The sequence below is a fragment of the Trachemys scripta genome, chromosome 10 (genome assembly GCF_013100865.1).
Source record: "Trachemys scripta elegans isolate TJP31775 chromosome 10, CAS_Tse_1.0, whole genome shotgun sequence".
NCBI classification, from domain to species: Eukaryota; Metazoa; Chordata; order Testudines; family Emydidae; genus Trachemys; species Trachemys scripta.
The window spans coordinates 3,294,762-3,313,015 of NC_048307.1; the positions used below are offsets into that span (position 1 = coordinate 3,294,762).

At 53.0% G+C, this 18,254-nt stretch overlaps 1 protein-coding gene across 2 annotated transcripts in view; it reads right to left on the bottom strand.

Annotated features, from left to right (window-relative positions):
- RAB26 (RAB26, member RAS oncogene family) overlaps positions 1–18,254 on the bottom strand; it is a 200,277-nt gene that overhangs the window by 3,993 nt on the left and 178,030 nt on the right. For both annotated transcript variants that reach the window (XM_034784219.1, XM_034784220.1), the window contains exons 6-8: positions 4,407–4,472; positions 1,129–1,185; positions 471–547 (exon numbers count right to left, since the gene is read on the bottom strand). In XM_034784219.1, the coding sequence (XP_034640110.1) occupies positions 471–547; positions 1,129–1,185; positions 4,407–4,472 (200 nt within the window). The remainder of the gene's footprint in view (positions 1–470; positions 548–1,128; positions 1,186–4,406; positions 4,473–18,254) is intronic.

Consider the following 18,254-nt stretch of genomic DNA (forward strand, 5'->3'; position numbering starts at 1 on the left):
TATGTTTCAGACATCAAGTTAAACACGTTTAAGTGCTGTCCTAAATCAGAGTTATAGATGCAAGACAACGTAAGAGAGCCTTAGAATCAACTCATCTTGCGCCTTAGATACAACTGGTACCAAAAATTAATGGAATTCAGAGTCCACTTCAATGGTTTTCAAATGGCCATTTCTGAGAACTCTCCCCCCCCCCCCCAAAACACACACTTATACAAAAGGGAAACAAACCCCAGAGGCTGGTTTAAAGATGGGGGCTGTGATTCTGTCTTGATGGCAGGGTGAAGCGAGCTGACCCACGCCGTACCGTGGCACGCTAAGATCATGCCATGGCAATGGCAGGCTGTAGTTTTTGTTTCATTGTTTAACGTTCAGTGAACTCGTTTTGTGGCAGTGCGGGAAGGGAGCGGAGATCTGGGAGCGGTGCAGACTGCATTCCAACAGGAGAGGCAGCAGTAGGACAGTTAACTTACTTTGCAATGGCCGTAAAGGCCAAGTCGACATTCAAGCCGCTTTTCGCGCTGGTCTCCATGAAGGGCACTCCGTACTCCTGCAAGACAAGACCCGTCTCAGTACAAGACCCATCAGTGGCCCAGAACAGGCCACGGGTTCCTGCTGTCTGCCTGGTACAAGAGAGCCCAGCTCCAACACAGTCTCTAACAAACCCATCCAACTCCGGCTGTGCAAAGTGACAGAGGCTTTGTAACCTGACCCTGCCAGAGAGGGTTCTTGAGGGGAACGTGGCGTTTAGGGGGAAACTCAGGGAGGACAGGAGGGTTTGCTGGGAAAAATACCAGGAGGAGGGTTATTCTGCAAAGCACTGAAAACAGCAGCGAGGTGGCAAAGCGAGGGCAGCGTGAGGGGTGAGAAGGAGCTGGGAAAGCACAAGGAGAGGCAGAGAGGAGAGAGAGGGGGAAAGAAACACAAGAAACGAAAGTCAAGCAATCCAAGGCAGCACCGCGCAGGCTCCTTCCCACCACAGACTGGCCCCTGCACCACCCTTCAGCACTGGGGGCTCGTTGTTTAGCTGATGTAGCCGCACAGCTTAACCGGAAATGCAACTTTCCCAAGCAAGTGCAAGCAGCAGCTAATTTATCTGGGCGACGTCTGGGGCTGCGAGGAGACACGTACCTTGGCCAATTTCTCTCCATCTTCCCTTTTTACCACTCTGTCCTGGGTCGAATCCACCTAGCAGCGATAACGACAAAGAGCAATTTGCAATGGATCAGCAGAGCAATGTCAGGCGAAGCTATGGAGTGCAGGGTGACCCAGACCTGAATAGTACAGTCACTCAGCATCCCCGCCCCACGCCGCTTCACCAGGAAATCACATTTCACTTCCTTTACAAGAGAGCTGGGCCCAAGGAGGCGGCATCTTTTCTCCCAGACACGTGCTTGAGACCAGCTTGAGTTGCTGCAGCCGGGAAAGCACAAGGAGGGCTAAGGCTGCAATTTCTGTGCCATGATTTGTTGCTCTATGAAAGAGGCATATGGTCTAATGCTCAGAGCGAGAGAGAGAACTGGGACTCCTGGGTTCCATCCACGGCTCTGTCATTAACTTAACCTTGAACAAATCCTCTTAGCTACTCTGTGCCTCAATTTCCCATCTATAACACGGAGAGACGATACTTCCCTGTGTCGCGGGGGATGGGAGACAGCATTAACTTATGCCTGTTGAATGCTTTGAGATCCTTGAATGACGGCTCAATAGAAGGCAGAAAGGCTAGAATTATCGAGTTGGAGAACTAAGCAATGAATTGACGCACACTTGGCTTCAGCCCTAGAGGGAGATTGAAGCTGCACTTGTCCAAGGAGTCTCCTGCAATGAATGGATGGAGTGGCAGGGCTGCCCTAAACCAAGTCAACAGGGAAACAAGCACACATCTGATGTTCTCTCTCTACCCAGCAAAGATACAATCAATCCAGGTCAACCGCCGGGTCCCTGCTCTCTGGATAAAGGGGAAGGAGCCATGCGCGGGGGGCAGGGGTGCAGAGCAATGCACCCTGAGGGTGTGGAAGAGTAGGCTGGAGTGGAAATTAAATTCAACGAGTTCCAGACGGGCTCACCAAGGCATTCACTTCAAAGAAGGTCCTAGAGACACCCTGGAACGAACAAGAGAGGCCCTTCAATAGACCACTGGTCCATGCACACCCAGGCAGACGCATGCAGGTCCCGATCCGACTCCTCATCCAGCAGTTGGCATGATGCAATAAACAAGAAGTGTTTGTAATTCGCTTAGGTTAGCGGAAACCACCAGCACTGTGTCGGAGTTGGCCTCTCGTTCCCAGCAGCAGCCCCCTCCGTGGTAACGGGAAACAGAAAGGCTAAGGCAGAATTTGTAAGTGAGGAGATCTGAATGAAGACAAGAGCGATTCTGTTCATTCTCAAAGCTTTGCTTCCAAGTGACTATTCCTGGGAGGGCTTCTGTAATGTTCTTGCAAAGGCGAGAACGGTCTCAGGCCAACAAAATTGGAGTCTGGTATCAGAAGAATCTGACAAGCGTGCTTGGCTCTGGCTAGCGCAGCTCCCGCTCTCAAACCCAGGGGAGCATGGGCAGGGCAGGCAGAGAAACGCCAGGCTGCTTGGATCCAGAGGGCACCTGGCCTTACTGGGAGCTGCCCAGGTTGAGGATGCAGCTGGTTGGGATCCACGCTAGTTCACAAGCGATTTGGGTTCGGCCCTTTGACTCCTGGCCAGATGGGCGGTCACAGTTTAGGTGTTCCAGTGTTTATCACTAAGGAAAGAGAAGGTAGGGATCTGTCCGTCCAGATCTCTGCTTCTCAGGAGGGAAAGCAAGTGCTGAACCAACCCTCAGAGAAGCATGATCATTGCTAGATCCCCACAGGCAGGGACCAACATATATCCAGACTCTACGGACACCTCTTCATTCTTCCCATTAAGGACCTGCTTTGTAGACTGGGGAAGAAACTCGCCCCCATGCAGCTTAGTAAAGCAGATCTCCAGACAGGCCTGCGTGTTCTATACCAAATATGCCCCTGTTCCTCCAGAGCCTACCGATGGAAAGCCCCTCTCATGGTCACCCAAGAATCAAACACTGGCCAAGTAATAACTCACAGACCCAACCTGGGCTACACCTAGAAGAGAGGACATTAAGGGGGGACATCTATCGTGGTCTTCAGATACTTGAAAGGCTGCCATAAAAAAGATGGGGAAAAGTTGTTCTCTCTTGCCACAGAGGGCAGGACAAGAGGCAACGGGTTCAAACTACAGTATTGAGATTAAATCTCAGGAAAAACTCCCTAACGGTAAGAACAGTCGGCCAATGGAACAGACGCCTTAGGAGGTCGTGGAAGCTCCTTCACTGGAGGTTTTCAAAAGGAGGCTGTAGCCATCTGTCTTGGAAGGTTGAGGCCCAACAAATCCTGCATTTTGGCAGGGGGTTAGACTATGGTTCTATGAGGTCTAGGAGTCTAAACTTAGGTCAAGTAGCTACATTGCTCCGGGCTGTGAAGAATTTTGCACCCTGTGCCATGTAATTAGGTCAACCTCACCTCACTGTAGACACAGGGGCTGGATTTACTACAGCGACGGAAACCCCCCTCTGTCACTGTAGTAAGAGCCTGCACTACAGTGGCATACAGGGGCTTGCAGCCCACATTCTCCCCCAGTGGAAGCCAGCAAAATCTGTTAGTGGATTGGGCCCAATGTCTGCAAAGTGCCTCAAGAGCCTTGGCGCGAAGAGGTGATAGATGCCCTACGCATCACCAACGCTGTACAGTAGGTTCCGGGCATGCTGACATCAGGCAACAATGTAACAAAGTGAAGAAACGAGAGTTTCCCCCGAGAAGTATCACACCCCCCAATTCCGCAAACCGGCTGAGTCAGAGGAGCAGGGCTCTGCCAACACAAACCTCCCCAGACATGGGACCCCGCCCACCTCCATGTCGGTAACCGGGTGCCCTGCCCCAGGGTCACTCCTGCAGCTGGTAATTTGGATACTCAGAAAGGGAGCCCAGATCGCTTGTAAGGGTCAGGCCCATGGATCAGCAAATGCCGCAGCACAGTGAGGGCAGGGCACTGCCAGACAATTAGCCCAGTCTGCGTCCCCCTATAACCTAATTCTCCTGATTACATTTGGTAAGAGACCTTGCTGAGGGCCCAGCAGCACCGGAAGCCTCCTGGGGAGGTTCCCTAGCTTTGAGTGATGCCTGCTTCAGGGAGCATCAGGAACAAAATGGATTTTCTGCCAACTCATGATGGAGGCATTCCTGGGCTCCCGAGAGCCCCCAACATTTCATGCCAATGTTAGGCTTTGAAACGACGTCTGCAGATGGCTAATGCCCTCTACTGCAGAGCTCCCATAGGCGGGGGCATTCTGGACCTGACTGGCAATGAGACAGGCTGACTGTCCAGAAACTAGCTTGGCTTTGTGGCCGGGCCCAACTCACCTTATTTCCCAGTAGCATGAGGACCACATCTTGCTGTGCGTATTCATGGATCTCGGTCAGCCATGCCTAGGAGGGAAACAGAACAGAGGCTGCACAACATGGGTAGAGACAATTCCGGACAGAGGAGCTCCGAGAGGGAGCAGGTCGCAGTGGGGCCAGTTCACAATCTACCCCCTTCCCAGGCCTGCCACTGGGGGACACGCCCAGCCCTAGCGGTGGGAGACGTCTGATCCATTCACTTCTTACACACCTGCTACCTGATTGATCTGTTTTGCTGTTCACATAACAGTGGCCTTTCCTCTAAGATCAAATACAGCATCCCTTATCGGGGGGCCTGCAGGGAGACGGACTCAGTCCCCTCTAGCGCATGCATTTCCTATAGCCATGAGGACCGAGGCTACACAACCTGCTGGAAGCAGGTCTCAGCATCCCCCTCTGTGACGTAATACAGTCCTGTGGAGCTGAGCACCCCCTGGAGAGCAGCCTCTGATTTAAAGGGGCAGGACAGCTGGGGACTGATGAAATCATTGCAGGAAAAAGGCAGATTCCTAGCTGCGAGGGCACGTATCAACAAGGGCGCGCCGTTGTTGCTCGGAGAGCCGCTCTTTGACTGCAGACACCAGGAACGCTAACAAGATAGACCCTGCTGGGCCCTGCCATTAAGGCTCAGCGCTGCCGAGAGCAGGGACACACTCACCACACTTACCCTGCGGGGTGGAGAGGGAGGGTGTCTAGGAACAATTTCCATAGAAACGCAGGATTGGAAGGGACCTTGAGAGGTCATCTAGTCCAGTCCCCTGCACTCATGGCAGGGCTAAGTATTATCTAGACCATCCCTGAGAGGTGTTTGTCCAACCTGCTCTTTAAAATCCCCAATGAGGGAGATTCCACAACCTCCCTGGGCAATTTATTCCAGTGTTTAACCACCCTGACAGTTAGGAATTTTTTCCTAATGTCCAACCTAGACCTCCCTTGCTGCAATTTAAGCCCATTGCTTCTTGTCCTATCCTCAGAGGTTAAGAAAAATGATTTCTCTCCTTGTAACAACCTTTTATGTACTTGAAAACTGTTCTCATGTCCCCTCTCAGTCTTCTCTTCTCCAGACTAAACAAACCCAATTTTTTCAATCTTCCCTCATAGCTCATGTTTTCTAGACCTTTCATCACTTTTGTTGCTCTTCTCTGGACTTTCTCCAATTTGTCCACATCCTTCCTGAAATGTGGTGCCCAGAACTGGACACAATACTCCAGTTGAGGCCATATCAACGTCGAGTAGAGTGGAAGAATTACTTCTTGTGTCTTGCTTACAACTCTCCTGCTAATACATCCCAGAATGATGTTTGCTTTTTTTGCAACACCGTTACACTGTTGACTCATATTTAGCTTGTGATCCACTATGACCCCCAGATCCCTTTCCACAGTACTCCTTCCTGGGCAGTCATTTCCCGTTTTGTACATGTGCAACTGATTGTTCCTTCCTACGTGGAGTCCTTTGCATTTGTCCTTACTGAATTTCATCCTGTTTACTTCAGACCATCTCTCCAGATCATTCTGAATTTTAATCCTATCCTCCAAAGCACTTGCAACCCCTCCCAGCTTGGTATCATCTGCCAACTTTATAAATGTACTCTCCATGGCATTATCTAAATCACTGATGAAAATATTGAACAGAACCAGACCCAGAACTGATCCCTGCGGGACCCCACTCAATATGCCCTTCCAGCTTGACTGTGAACCACGGATAACTACTCTCTGGGAACAGTTTTCCAACCTGTTGCATTTCCCAGCAATAACCCATGGAGGAGGCGGCTTTGCGGTTGGTTTGTTTAAGAGGTGAAATGAGTGATTGGAGCAGGATTTCCAATGCCGTCGCCCCTAAAGGATTTGCAGGGGGAAATGGCAGAGCTCATACAACCCTTCTGCGATGCAGCCAGCGTCCCGTTACGGGTAACGGCCCTCGGGAGAGGGCTTGCAAAGAGTAGCTGCCTCCTCCTGTCTCCTCTCTCTCAGGGGTACGGAGGGCAGCCTTCACCCTCCTCCCCAGGAGCCTCTCCTCCTCTGCATGCCGACTGGATAAGGCCACAGCAGCAGGGGGCGCAGGGGCTGGAAGTAGGGGGCTGCTGCACCCCCTGGTGGGAAGTACAGTGGAGTCGCATCACAGGCGCATTTCACTTGTGATTTTAACTATACGCGCTCAGCAAAACAAAACAAACCAGAGAAAAATAACAATTTCAATACTGTACCTGTAGTGCGGGCGATTCCGCCCGCCATGCCACTCCATGAGCGCTTGACTATACGCGATTTTCGCCTTATGGGCTGACTTTAGAACCTAACCCCCGCGTAAGATGCGACTCCCCTGTAGTACTAACAGCCCAAATACGTGGTTTCCGCCTTCAGCACCCGCACTGTAAAAATTGTTCCAGCACCTCTGGGAGTGGGTCACATACAGGGCACCTTCCATCCCAGGCACCTCAAGCGCCGCGCCTGCCTGTGCCAGTGTTACCTACGTGTCCGACAGTAGCCGAGTACAGGCACTTGCTAGCTAAGTACTTCTGTCACCCTCATCACTGTCCTGTCTGACTTGCCCAAGATCTCACACACGGGCAGCATCACAGCCAGGAACAGAACCCAGAAGTCCTGACTCTCAAGCCCCTGTGCTGACCATTGGGCAACTGTGCCTTCAGACAGCTGGCCCTGGCAGGCCGGGACTCATACCTCTCTGCATGTCATGGTCCCGCTCAGCTCTGTACCAGGCTAGTCTCTCTATGACCTTTGCTCCAAACTCGGTTAAGGAGAGGGCAGAGCAGCTGGGCTGGATTCCCGATGGCTGCTGATTCCCAGCGGAGTGGGGCACTTCACTGATGTATTAACAGAACCTACTAAAGATTAGTGAGGGCAGTCTCTGGCAGGTTGTTCCTGCCCTGGGTGCAGCCCTAACGCCAAGACGACTGCTTCTCTGAGCCTGCCTCTGATGCAGTCCGACAACAGTCACTCACAACTAGCCACTTAAGAAGAATTGCCCCTTTTTAAAACTAAATTTCTACCTTGATGGCCATTTAAGTCAGATGCTTATCACCCTGCTGTTCTTCCCGTGCTTTTTTTTAAAAGGCTGAAATTAACGTCTTGCGCCCATGAATACAGCTTTGTTAGGGAAAAAAGTCACCATCCAAATTAAAAAAAAAAAAAAAAAAACGAACCTCAAGGCCTCTAATTTTCCCGCAGACCTTAATTTCAGATCTTGTTTGAAGTGTGTCTCTCCCAGACCACGCTTCAATAAGTGATTCCTCCCAGTGTGTGCCCATCGCTCTCCAATAAGGCCTGGAGACCGCGGGAGCATCAACACATTATTATTAGCCCAGCACTGCCTGATGCAGCTGTTTCGGAAATGCATTTGCTCCATTGTTGTTTAAAATCCCTAAAGCTCTTAATAGCCTGTCCCAGAGGCCCTCGCTGGGTACAGTCGATAACCAGGGTTTATCTCACTTCATTCTGAAAGGCTGGGCTGGAATTAGAGTCATTTTCCCTCCGAGAAGGGGCCTATAATCAGATTTTTTTGTTTTCCTTGAGGAGTTGGCGTTTTTGATCATCCTGACTTCTTATCAGTGCTGCCTTGCCTTGCTTTCCAGGTCCGAGTCAAACCTCTGGAGGGGAGAGCTCCGGATGGTTCTCTCTCTGATGGCATGAAAGGCCAATGGTGCGCTAGGAAATATGGGGAGAAATAACAAACAACAAGGGTCTTGTCCTGACGGGGGCTGGAGCTGTAACCCCCTTAGCTGACCAAGATCAGACCTGATTAATGGGAGCTGGTTGTTCTGGTTTCACGCCTGACATTCAGATTTAAAAAGAAAAAACAAATCCCGAAAATGCTTCAGTTTCTAGGAGTTGTTAAAGAAACGTAAACAAGAATGTCAGTGTTAGTCCCTAGCCCAACGCGCCGGTATTCAAGGGACACCCGACTCGCGTTCCAGTCACGAATCAATAACGGGCTGGACAGCAGGAACCCACTCAGCCAAGGCGCTCAGTGAGAGTGCAGGGTCAAGACCATGGTGAGAAACCAATATTGAAATGGGACGTTTGTCCAGAACGATTGGATTTTTCTCTAAAAGCGATAAGTCAGGGAAGGCTACCTGTGGGTCAGACACGCCACGCCCCAGCACTGCCTTCACTGGCCTCAGCAGACAGTGGTTGTCTTGGTGGATTCAGCCTGGGATTCTAATTCTTCCTATCGGCATGGAGGCTGGCAGCCCGCACCACACAGCACTGTTGAGAATTCAGTCTGATCTCGGAGGGCGAGCCCACGTTGTCAAACAGGATGGGGAGCGGCTCTCTGTCTGCTTGGCATAATTGTCCAGATCCGCCATACAACTTGCATCTTCCATGGTAATAGGCTGGGAGCCTCTCTTTCTAATGCTGTGTGGCATGATGCACTCCGTCCCCTCTAACAATGCCTGTTTCAGGGCCCCCAAAACAATTTATATGATAAACAGACCGGTAGACCCTCCTCCCTGTGTCATTAGTCTGTGAAGTCTGATTCCATTTTTTAGGTTAAACAGACAAGTCAGGGGATTTGGTGCAAGGAACACAACATGCCAACTTCCCCGCATGCGCTAAAGACAACACTCTCGTCATTTACTGATTGACTTGAGCAGTGCAAGCAGATGCGACCCTGCCCTTCCCAAGCGCATGCGCCTTCTCAATGCTCCGCGCACGGGCTGCAAAGCTGAGCCACTGTGCTGGTGCGTTCGGTGGTGCTCCCTTCACAAAGCACCGGAGAGTCTAGCCTCCCCATGCTACCGCTGCTGTCCTCCTTGGGGTTACTGGTCCAGTAGCAGCACACAGCTGGTGTTGTGGAATAGTCAATAGGGCATTCCAAGGCTGCTTAATCCAGGCCAAGAGCTAGGGAGACGCTGTAGGGTGATCCTAGGGTGTGTCCATCAGTCTTGGAGCCAGAGTCAACCACAGAGTCTGTCTGTATCCAGCAGCCTCAACTACTCTGTCTGTCCATTACTGCCAAGCAAGCCCTGAGTGCGGCCAATGAGAGACTCCAGCAGGGGAGGCAGCCGCAGGGAAGGAGAGCTGCTGCTTTCATTCTGGAGACTTCGGTGCGACCTCTCACTTCTTCCACACAGGAGCTGTCTCAGAGCCTGACCCCTCAAACTCTTCCCTTGCTGAGCTGTGGAGGTTCACGTTTGAAATGACTTTCAAAAAGGCCTTTGACGGAGCCGCCGCCCCCGACTCGCCGGTGAAGAAATGATGTATTAACGGGTAAGAGGCAAAGAGCGTTTGAGGATCAGAAACGGGAGCACAAGCACAGGGCAGGAATCCATGGTGAATTCTAGCTAGGGAAGAGGCTAACAGCAGAGTGCTCCAAGGAGCCATGCTAGGCCTTGCGCTGGGTGGACATGGGGGGTGTCTTATGGACCCAATGTTAATGAAACCCGTGCTCGCTATTACAGCCTGAACCCGGTCCGTGTGGCTCAGGGTTATCATCGCAACAACCACCCTGAACATCTTTTTAACCATCCAGAAAACAAAGGAAAAACAACCCCAGCCTTTGCAATGGTATCCAAACCCCTTACTCCTTTCCCCTCTAGCTGGAGGGAGTCTTCTAGGGGAAGCTCCAGGTTGGCAGGCTGACAGACGGTATTAACTGTCCTTTCGGGGATGGTTTAGGGTCGGATCTGGAAGACAAACCCAGACGAACGCCCTTAAAGGAAAAGACCAGCACAAGAATACAGCGCCCGGCTCTGGGGCTGACTCGCACTTGCAACCTTACCACTGGAGGGGCCCCGCACACAGTCTGATCCCACCTCCGGTGACTCTCCCCCTCGTCAACACTACAGGGAACCAGAACCACCCAAGGGAGACTTGCCAGTGGGACGACAGGACTCCCTCTTCTGTTCTCTGGACGGCTGAGGAGAGGTCACAAAGGTGCATTGCTCAGCACCTTGGCTCCGGTAAGCGTTCTGAAGCTCCGTGATGCCAGACTCAGCCAGGTCACTTGGGCTCACAGCCAACCCCCCCCCCTCCAGTATGTTCCAGAGCCCAGGGACCCCTCGGAGGTCACTGCTGCAGGCCTGGACAAGAAGAGGTGCATGGAAAGTGAAATGCAAAATCTAGCCAGAGAGCGCCACTGGCCACTGGAGTGCTGTCGCTATTTTCTTTTTCAGATTCGAAAGCGACTCCTGCACCCGAAGCCCCGGCCCTAAGCCCCCTCCCAGGGCCAGCACCCCTTAGCCCCTCCTGCACCCCAAGCCCTGGCCCTGAGCCCCCTCCCAGAGCCAGCACCCCATAGCCCCTCCTGCACCCCAAGCTCCAGCCCTAAGCCCCCTCCCAGAGCCAGCACCCCGTACCCCCTCCTGCACCCCAACACTCTACCCCAATCCGGAGCCCCCTCCTGCACCCCAACCCCCTGCCCCAGGCTCAGCCCAGAGCTCCCTCCCACACTGCGACCCCCCCTGCCCCAGCCCAGAGCCTGCACCCCCTCCCGAACCCAACTCCCTGCCCCAGCCCGGTGACAGTGAACGAGGATGGGGGAGAGCAAGCGATGGAGAAAGGGGGGATGGAGTGAGTGGGACAGGGCCTCAGGGAAGGGGCAGGATAGATCCTGGGTCACCCTTACATTCAAACAGTGATCTTGGGCGTAAAAGGGTTGGAGACCACTGCTTATGGGGCCCCTGGCTCGTATGATGAGCAATGCTCTTTTGGACACTAGATGGAGCCGGAGACATGGAAGACCTCGCAGAGGACGCACTGGGCAGGAATCGCCCTGTGACTGTCCTGCCTGGCCTGACAGAGCCGAGTGGGGAAAGAGCATCAGTCCGCTCCCAGCACACAACAGCCAGCTGCACCGCCGGACACACCCCCCCCTTCCCCTGCTGGAGTCAGTAAGCATACGGGGCTTAATACAGCACTGCCCCAAGGCCAGCCACTCCGGGAAACCCGAACCAGCAGCCACGACCCCTGTCCCAGTGTCAGCGTCACTCCGGGGTCTGCCCCAGCCAGCTCTCCTGCCATCACCTGTCTCCGGGCAGGGGCCCACGTCACCTGCCCCTCTGGCCAGCTCTCTGCCTTACCCTGATCTCCCCAGACGGCCAGCGCCCGCGTGTCGTTCTTTCTCCCAGGGCTACGCCGGTGCATTGCCAGCAGTTACACGTTACCCGCCAGCTCCTGCAAACAAGCACCCTTCTCCCTACGCTCAAAGCCTGCCCCAGAAACACAGCCCCTGAAGTTCCCACACATGCGCTAGGGGCTCCCCAGAGGTCACCCATCCATGTCATGGGGCCCTAGCAGGCAAAGGCTTCCAAACTCCAAGAGCTGGGGCCCATGGCTTGTCCGTCTGGGGAGCAGAGAGCAGGCCCTGTGCCCGTTTGCACCCAACCTTTCTACTCAAAGCCCTTTCTTTGTCTGTTGCACCCTGGAAACCCCAAGCTGAAGTGATCTGTGCCAGCCTCTCCGGGCTGATAGCTCTCTTTTCCTCCTGTAGGTCAGCTGGTCCTCCAGTCCCTGGGTCCCAGCTCACCCGATCACTGACTCCCTTTCCTGAGTGCGTGGAGTGGGACGCAGCAGGCTCCCCCTTTGCCAATCCCTCTCCCCTCAGTGGGCCGGCCACAGAGCGAGTGGGCCACGGAGATGCCGTGCAGGGCCGAGACACGCTGGCAGGGAGCTGTGGGGGAGACACTCAGCATTCAGCTACACTGAACCCTTCAACCTGGGGGGAGAGTGGGGGTCGGGGGGGGGCAGCTAATGCAGCCCCTTTCACCAGCACAAATTCACGATTCGCTCCCTCGGGCACTGCTACTTGTACATTCAAGGTCTAGAGTCCAGCAGCGTTTTTAATGAATCGGTTAATTGCCCTGGTGGGAAGGGAAAGGCCCGGTAAACATACGGAGCCCAGCCAACGCGCTCCCCGAGCCACATGCTGACAGGCGGGAGAGGAACGGACAGGAACCTGATGCCACGCTTGTCTGAATCCGACAGCCTCATTATCACCAGGGTCAGGGTGTGACCCAGAGAGACTGGTTGACAGGAGCAATTAGAGAGTGTGACTCAAATGCAAGGGCAGATACATCAGGTTGTCAGCTGCCAAGTCTGCAACACTCACAGCACGAGCAATGACCCCCGGACGCAGAGAGAGACGGCACAAGGCAAGGTGCCATTAAATGCAACACTGACCCCCTTTCTCAGAGAGATGGTCACTGAGTTTTGAGTGTGCAAAACTATATACAAATACAACAGGCTGCTAAAGTCATCGTGCACCGAACCCAACAATGCACACAGCCACCCTACTGCTTACGGCAGCCGTTCTCAAGTTGTGCCACTGCCTGCAATTCATTCAAAATCCAGTGATCACAGGGACAGAGGTGGGGCACCAAGGCCTGCTGAGCTTTGGAGGAGGTACGCTAGGCCTGAAAGTCTGAGAATCGCTGATTTAAGGGACTGGGCCAAGGTATCACTTTGTGTCAAGGAACTTTGAAAAAGCGACAGGAAATGCCAAGTGATTAACTCTCCGAGGGAGCTCCTGAATCAACAGTCTTTAATTGGAACACAACAATTGAAGCACAAAATTATGATTTAGAGTCAGCGCCAATTCCGCAGGCTACAAATGGGCTGCGTGTGTGGATGCTAAACCTTGGGGAAAGAGGGAAGCGGTGTAATTCCAGCGCCGGGGAGATGCAGCATTACGCTGCGTTCGAAACAATGGATTCTTCTGAGGAGGAATTTAGTCCTGCCTGTCAAACTCCTTTGCAGGCGGAGCTTGGTTTTACACCCCCCCACCCCCACCCCAGCAATCAATTTGCCACCTCCACCAAAAAGGTTTTTTCTCAAGTATTCAACACAATCAGCTGAGAGGAGAGTCTCAGGGTTTGGCTGCAGTTCATTAGGCTGAGAGCTAACGGTGTACTCGAATAGAATAATTAAAATTTTAGCCATCTGTGGGCTCGACAATGCAGCCCAGAGTCTATTCCGTGGCTGGCCAGCCACCACAGGGCAGAGTTTATGAAGACCACAGGTGAGGACAATACGCCCCCCAGGTCTTTGTAGCCAGGTAGCAGACACGGGAGAGGTACTGAGATCTTGGGATCTTCCCAGCAACCTTTAGATTCACGTCAGCATCCTCTCTCCCCTCTGGCCTACGTTATGCAGGCTTAATGGTACCTTCTGGCCTTAATTAAAATCTCTGAATGAGTCCACAATGGACCCAGCCTAAAGCCAAGTCTGTAGCCTGTTGAGCAACAGAAGGCAATGAAGCAGGCCCGACTTACTCAGCAGAAATGTCCCTGGGCTGGGCTGGAGACAGGATCTTTCCCCTAAGGGGTGAGGAGCAGAATGAAGAGATGCTGCCCCGAGACTGGTTTCTCTGGCCCAGCAGCTGTGGGAGTGAACTGCAGCTGGATTGCCCCTTCTGTAGCGTGCTTTCGAGTGGTGAGAAGTTACCATGTTTGCAAAACTGTTTGGGAGCAAAGCTCTTTCCCCCCATGTCACTGACGCGCCAGCAAAGCTGCTGCGGAGGGAGACAAGGTAACGGAAGTCGCTGCTTGGCGAGGGCATTATTTCTAAGTAGGACGTGGGGGCTTTAACCATGAACAGTGCAGAACTATTCTGGGCCTGTTACTTTATGACCAGCGACAGAGCCTGCGGCATTTGACCAAACCCGTCTGAAGGCCAGGTCCCCGCCCCAGGAGCGTCCAAGCCACATCCCCAACAACTGAGCGGCCGGGACACCCTGCTGCTGCAGAGAGGAAGCGAGGCAGGGCTAGAGCAGCGGGGTCTAAAGGAGGGCGCTTGGCACGCGGGCACTAGAAGGGCAGCGCTAGCTCCACTTGGACAAGCTGTAAAACTCCAGGACGAGCCTGTGATGCTGATGAGACTCAGCTCACCCATGTAGTCACAAGAAGCTGCGCAAGCCAAGGGGCCCAGGAGGCAGGCGAGTACCGTTAACCCCATTTTGCAGGCGAGAACACAGAGACTAGGTGAAGTGGGAACGCAGGCAGGGGAGATGGAATTCACTGGGCTGACGTTTTACCAGGAACCCCCCTATTCCGCCACTAAACGCCGCAGGAGCTGAACTGCAGCAGGGTTCCAGACGCAAGCCAAAGAAAGCCGGCTACCGAGCGGCTCCGCCGTCTCCAGGACATTAACTGTGGCCGAGGCGAGTCGTTGCAGAACGGCTCTAACAAGCCTGCAGCTCCACGTCGCTCTCAGGCTGGCTGCACAACGTTGTCGCTACACTATGCTCCTTCTCAACCAGCCCAAAGAAAATCCTGCGTGGGGGGCTACACATGGATTGCTTTTAATGGCTGCGTCACTTCCAATCAGAGCTTTCCGGGGGAGGGTGGGAGAAACATTTCATCCCAAGCGCTGGGAAGAGGGGCTCAGCCGCTGTGCCCAATTTGTCCCAGCAGAAGGGGCCTTGATGGGTTTACCAAAGCTGCAGCGAGTGTGAACACGCTGCTCTAGGAAACCTGAAGGAAGAGCAAAGATTAGCGTGGGTTTCCTTTCCTGGCCTAACTGGATTTGTTAAATTAATTAGCCCAGCTAACATGCCTGTAGGACAAAAGGATGCGGGGAAGATTTCACCTGTAACACAGGGGCTGTGGAGGGATTACAGATTTTCAAAGGGAACCCACTTAGCCAGAGTGTGATGGTTGGGAAACATGCACAGTGCCTCCCTCTGAGATGTGCAAACAGATTACAGCCCCTGTCCAGCAAAGCATATGTGTAACTTTAAGCACAGGACAGTTCTATTGAAGTCAATGGACAAGCACCTTTATCAGAAGCAGGCGGAAGGGACGCCTGGTCCCGTTGTTGAGTGCTAGCCTGGGCCATGGCAGAACCAGGTTCAACACTGGCCACAGCCTTCCTGTGTGGCCTTTCTCAAGTCTACTGAGACGCCAGTGATGTCAAATGTAACGTAACGTGCCGGTTTGGTTGGAACAGTCCTGTTTTGACACATGGCAGCCAGCCCTCCTCCTCCCTGGACCCCTGAAATGTCCTGGGGGGTGGAAGAGTCATTTAATCAATTACAACATTTGGCTGCTGGTGGGTTCTTTTTTTTTAAATTATAACTACAAGATGCCCGACCAAGACACGCTGCTTCACACAGGAGAACCGCGCCTTGCTCTGTGATTGCCAGGGGCAGGCCAGTGGAGGAGAAGTGCTGTGTGATGAGGGGAGTCTGGAGTGGAGAGAAAACGTGAATGATTTACACTGGAAGCACTTTGGGGTCCTCTGTTGTGGCTGGCCCAGGATTGGGAAGAATGAGCACAGGCACTCGGGGCTGGTCTTCTTCTTATGGGCACGTTAACGATGCTTGTTCAGTGTTTCATTCAGACACTCAGGATACGTCTACACTGCAGGGAGTCTCAGAGCCCGCAACCACTGACTCAGGTCGGGCTGCTGGGCTAACACCATCAGCTCCTCAAGCACATCGGTGGGAGAATAGCCGAGGGGCACAAGCTCCCCAAATCTAGTTGTTTTACGCTTAGGCGCCCCCTTCAAAGGACTGGCTCGAGAGTCAGCCATCCTCCCTCCCAATAGAAAGTCTTCTGCTTCCAGGGAAGGGAGTTCTGAATGCGTTGAAGTGGTTAAGCTGGATCCCATCCAGCAATACTTGAGGAAAACAAGGAACCTGACTTTCAAAAGGTTTTGTCAGCTCTCAAAGCTGGAAATAAAGACCTGACAGGATAAAAAGACCTGACCGCCTCCCTGACAAGGCTGGCGTTATCAAGGGAGTCTCTGGAATATTTCTCCCAGATATTACAGAAGCCAAAGCGTGTCAGAGATGTGCAGGGCCACTCAAAACAAACAACACTCCTCGCTAGTTCAAAAAGACGGCGCTCCCAGATCTAAGAGCGGGGTCAAGCTGTGGGGAAGAACGCGACCCACGTTTCTTTTTTAAAACCATGAATATTGAGGAGCTGGGGATTTTAGAAAACAAAAACCTGGGAAACAGCAAAGAGGCAAACTCTGCCATTGGGGTCTTTGCTACTGAGGGCGGGGAGCTTAGTTTTGGGCAAACAGGAGAGGACAGGGCAGCAGGGACGGTGAAGGGGTGGCTTTTCCCCTCGGTTTGTGTCTCTGTTATTAGAGCTGAAGATCTCCCGCACTGAGGTAGGTGCTCCATCAGGGGGCTGACCTAGACCCCACCCCACCTGCTCCCAGTCCGGTAAATGGGGGAGAGGAGAAGCACGTACACCCGACAGTGGCAGTGCAACCACCAATGGCCAGGACCTCAGGATCGTGTCCCACCCCGCCGTCACGCAGGGCTCTGAACTAGATCACACACCCCAAGGAGATGCAGATGCCTGTGTGTACTCCCTCACACATCCCCTCTGGATGGAGGCCTCTCACCCAAATCTACTGCACTCTCATGACACAGCCGCACTTGCAGGCCACTTCCTACACAGCGTCTCCCCGGGCCAGTCATGGGGGTGGTTTTGAATGGGCCTTCGAAACCCTCATTCACAAGCAAACCAGGCGAATGGACAATTTAACGAGGGTAAGAAACACTGCCACTAATCGCTGGTTCCTCCTTATTTCCTCTGTGTAATAATGTCTTTAATTAGGGCCATTAGCCTGAATGCGATTTCATTTCTATAGTCTCAGCACGAGAGGGACCATCGATTCTCTTATTAATTTTTTCTGTTTTTTCTCCCCTCACTTTTGTCAAGAGAAATGGAGCAATGAGTAGATCTGAAAAGAAAATTAAACAAGGGCCAGCGCCGGACCAAACGGCTCAGGGGACGCTGGCACTTTACTCCTCTAGGGAGAAAGGATGGCCCAGTGGCTAGAACGCCAGCATGGGACTTGGGAAGCCCCGGGGTTGAATCCTGCTTGGTTGAATCCAGATCCTGCTGAATCTATGTGATCGTTAGAGATTGAGAAGCACTCGGAAAGCTACTGCTAAGGAGCTCTAGAGAAGAGCGAGGTGTTGTTATAGGTAACAGGTTTTAATCCAACCCCGCTCAGCAGTAAAGTGAAGCTGCTCCTGGCTGGTGGCCTTCCTGTGGAATGAGTTGTCGGGTCTCACTCCATTTCATCGTAGCCAGGTTCCAAAAATCATCCAAACCACCACAGCAAGCGGCAGCCTGAGAAGAGAGGGGCCCAACACGGCTCTCGCGTTCTGGGGAGCAATGGGGAAAATCCAGCCACAACCCATCATCGAGAGCAAGATGCTAACTGGGCACATTGAGCCTTTTACAAAGCCTCTTCTCACACTTCATTATGCTCAGCTCTGAAGCAAGCCTCTTCCCAAGAGCTGAGCCAATCGCAAAGAACTGAACAGCTCCCGTAGGGCTCTCTTATCGTTAGCTTTCATTCAAGACTTACGCATGCATGGATGTAAGCTCATTTCTCCGTCCTCCCGCCTTCCCGGTACCAGCCCATCGCTGCTGTTGCATGGCACGGATTGTTTAGAAAAAGGGAGTGCAAAGGAGGGAAGTTAAACGATTCTCCAGTCTCCTCTCGCATTGCTGTCTGGTTGTGACTTCACAGAATCACGCCGCCTCTCTGAACAGGGATGTGCAAACGGCAGGGCTGCTTTCCGTGTGGGAGGGGGGTCTCCACAGACCTTTGCACCATTTTTGCTTCTTGTGCAGATAAAAAGGACCCGGGGGTAATGAAAACATGTCCTCCCCATGCACTGGAATTCCCTTAAGAAAGAGTCCTGCCTATGCTCACTGGCTCCTGCAGATCTAGTGCGAAGGAGGCGGCGCTCTTGTACAACTAGATCCAAGGCCCCGATCATTAACAATTCTGTGCCTGCCTCTCAGTGCTGGGCTGCTAACCCAGGGGTCCCACCCAGATCCCTCCTCCTCAGAGCTCATCAGCAAACAGGACATTTCCC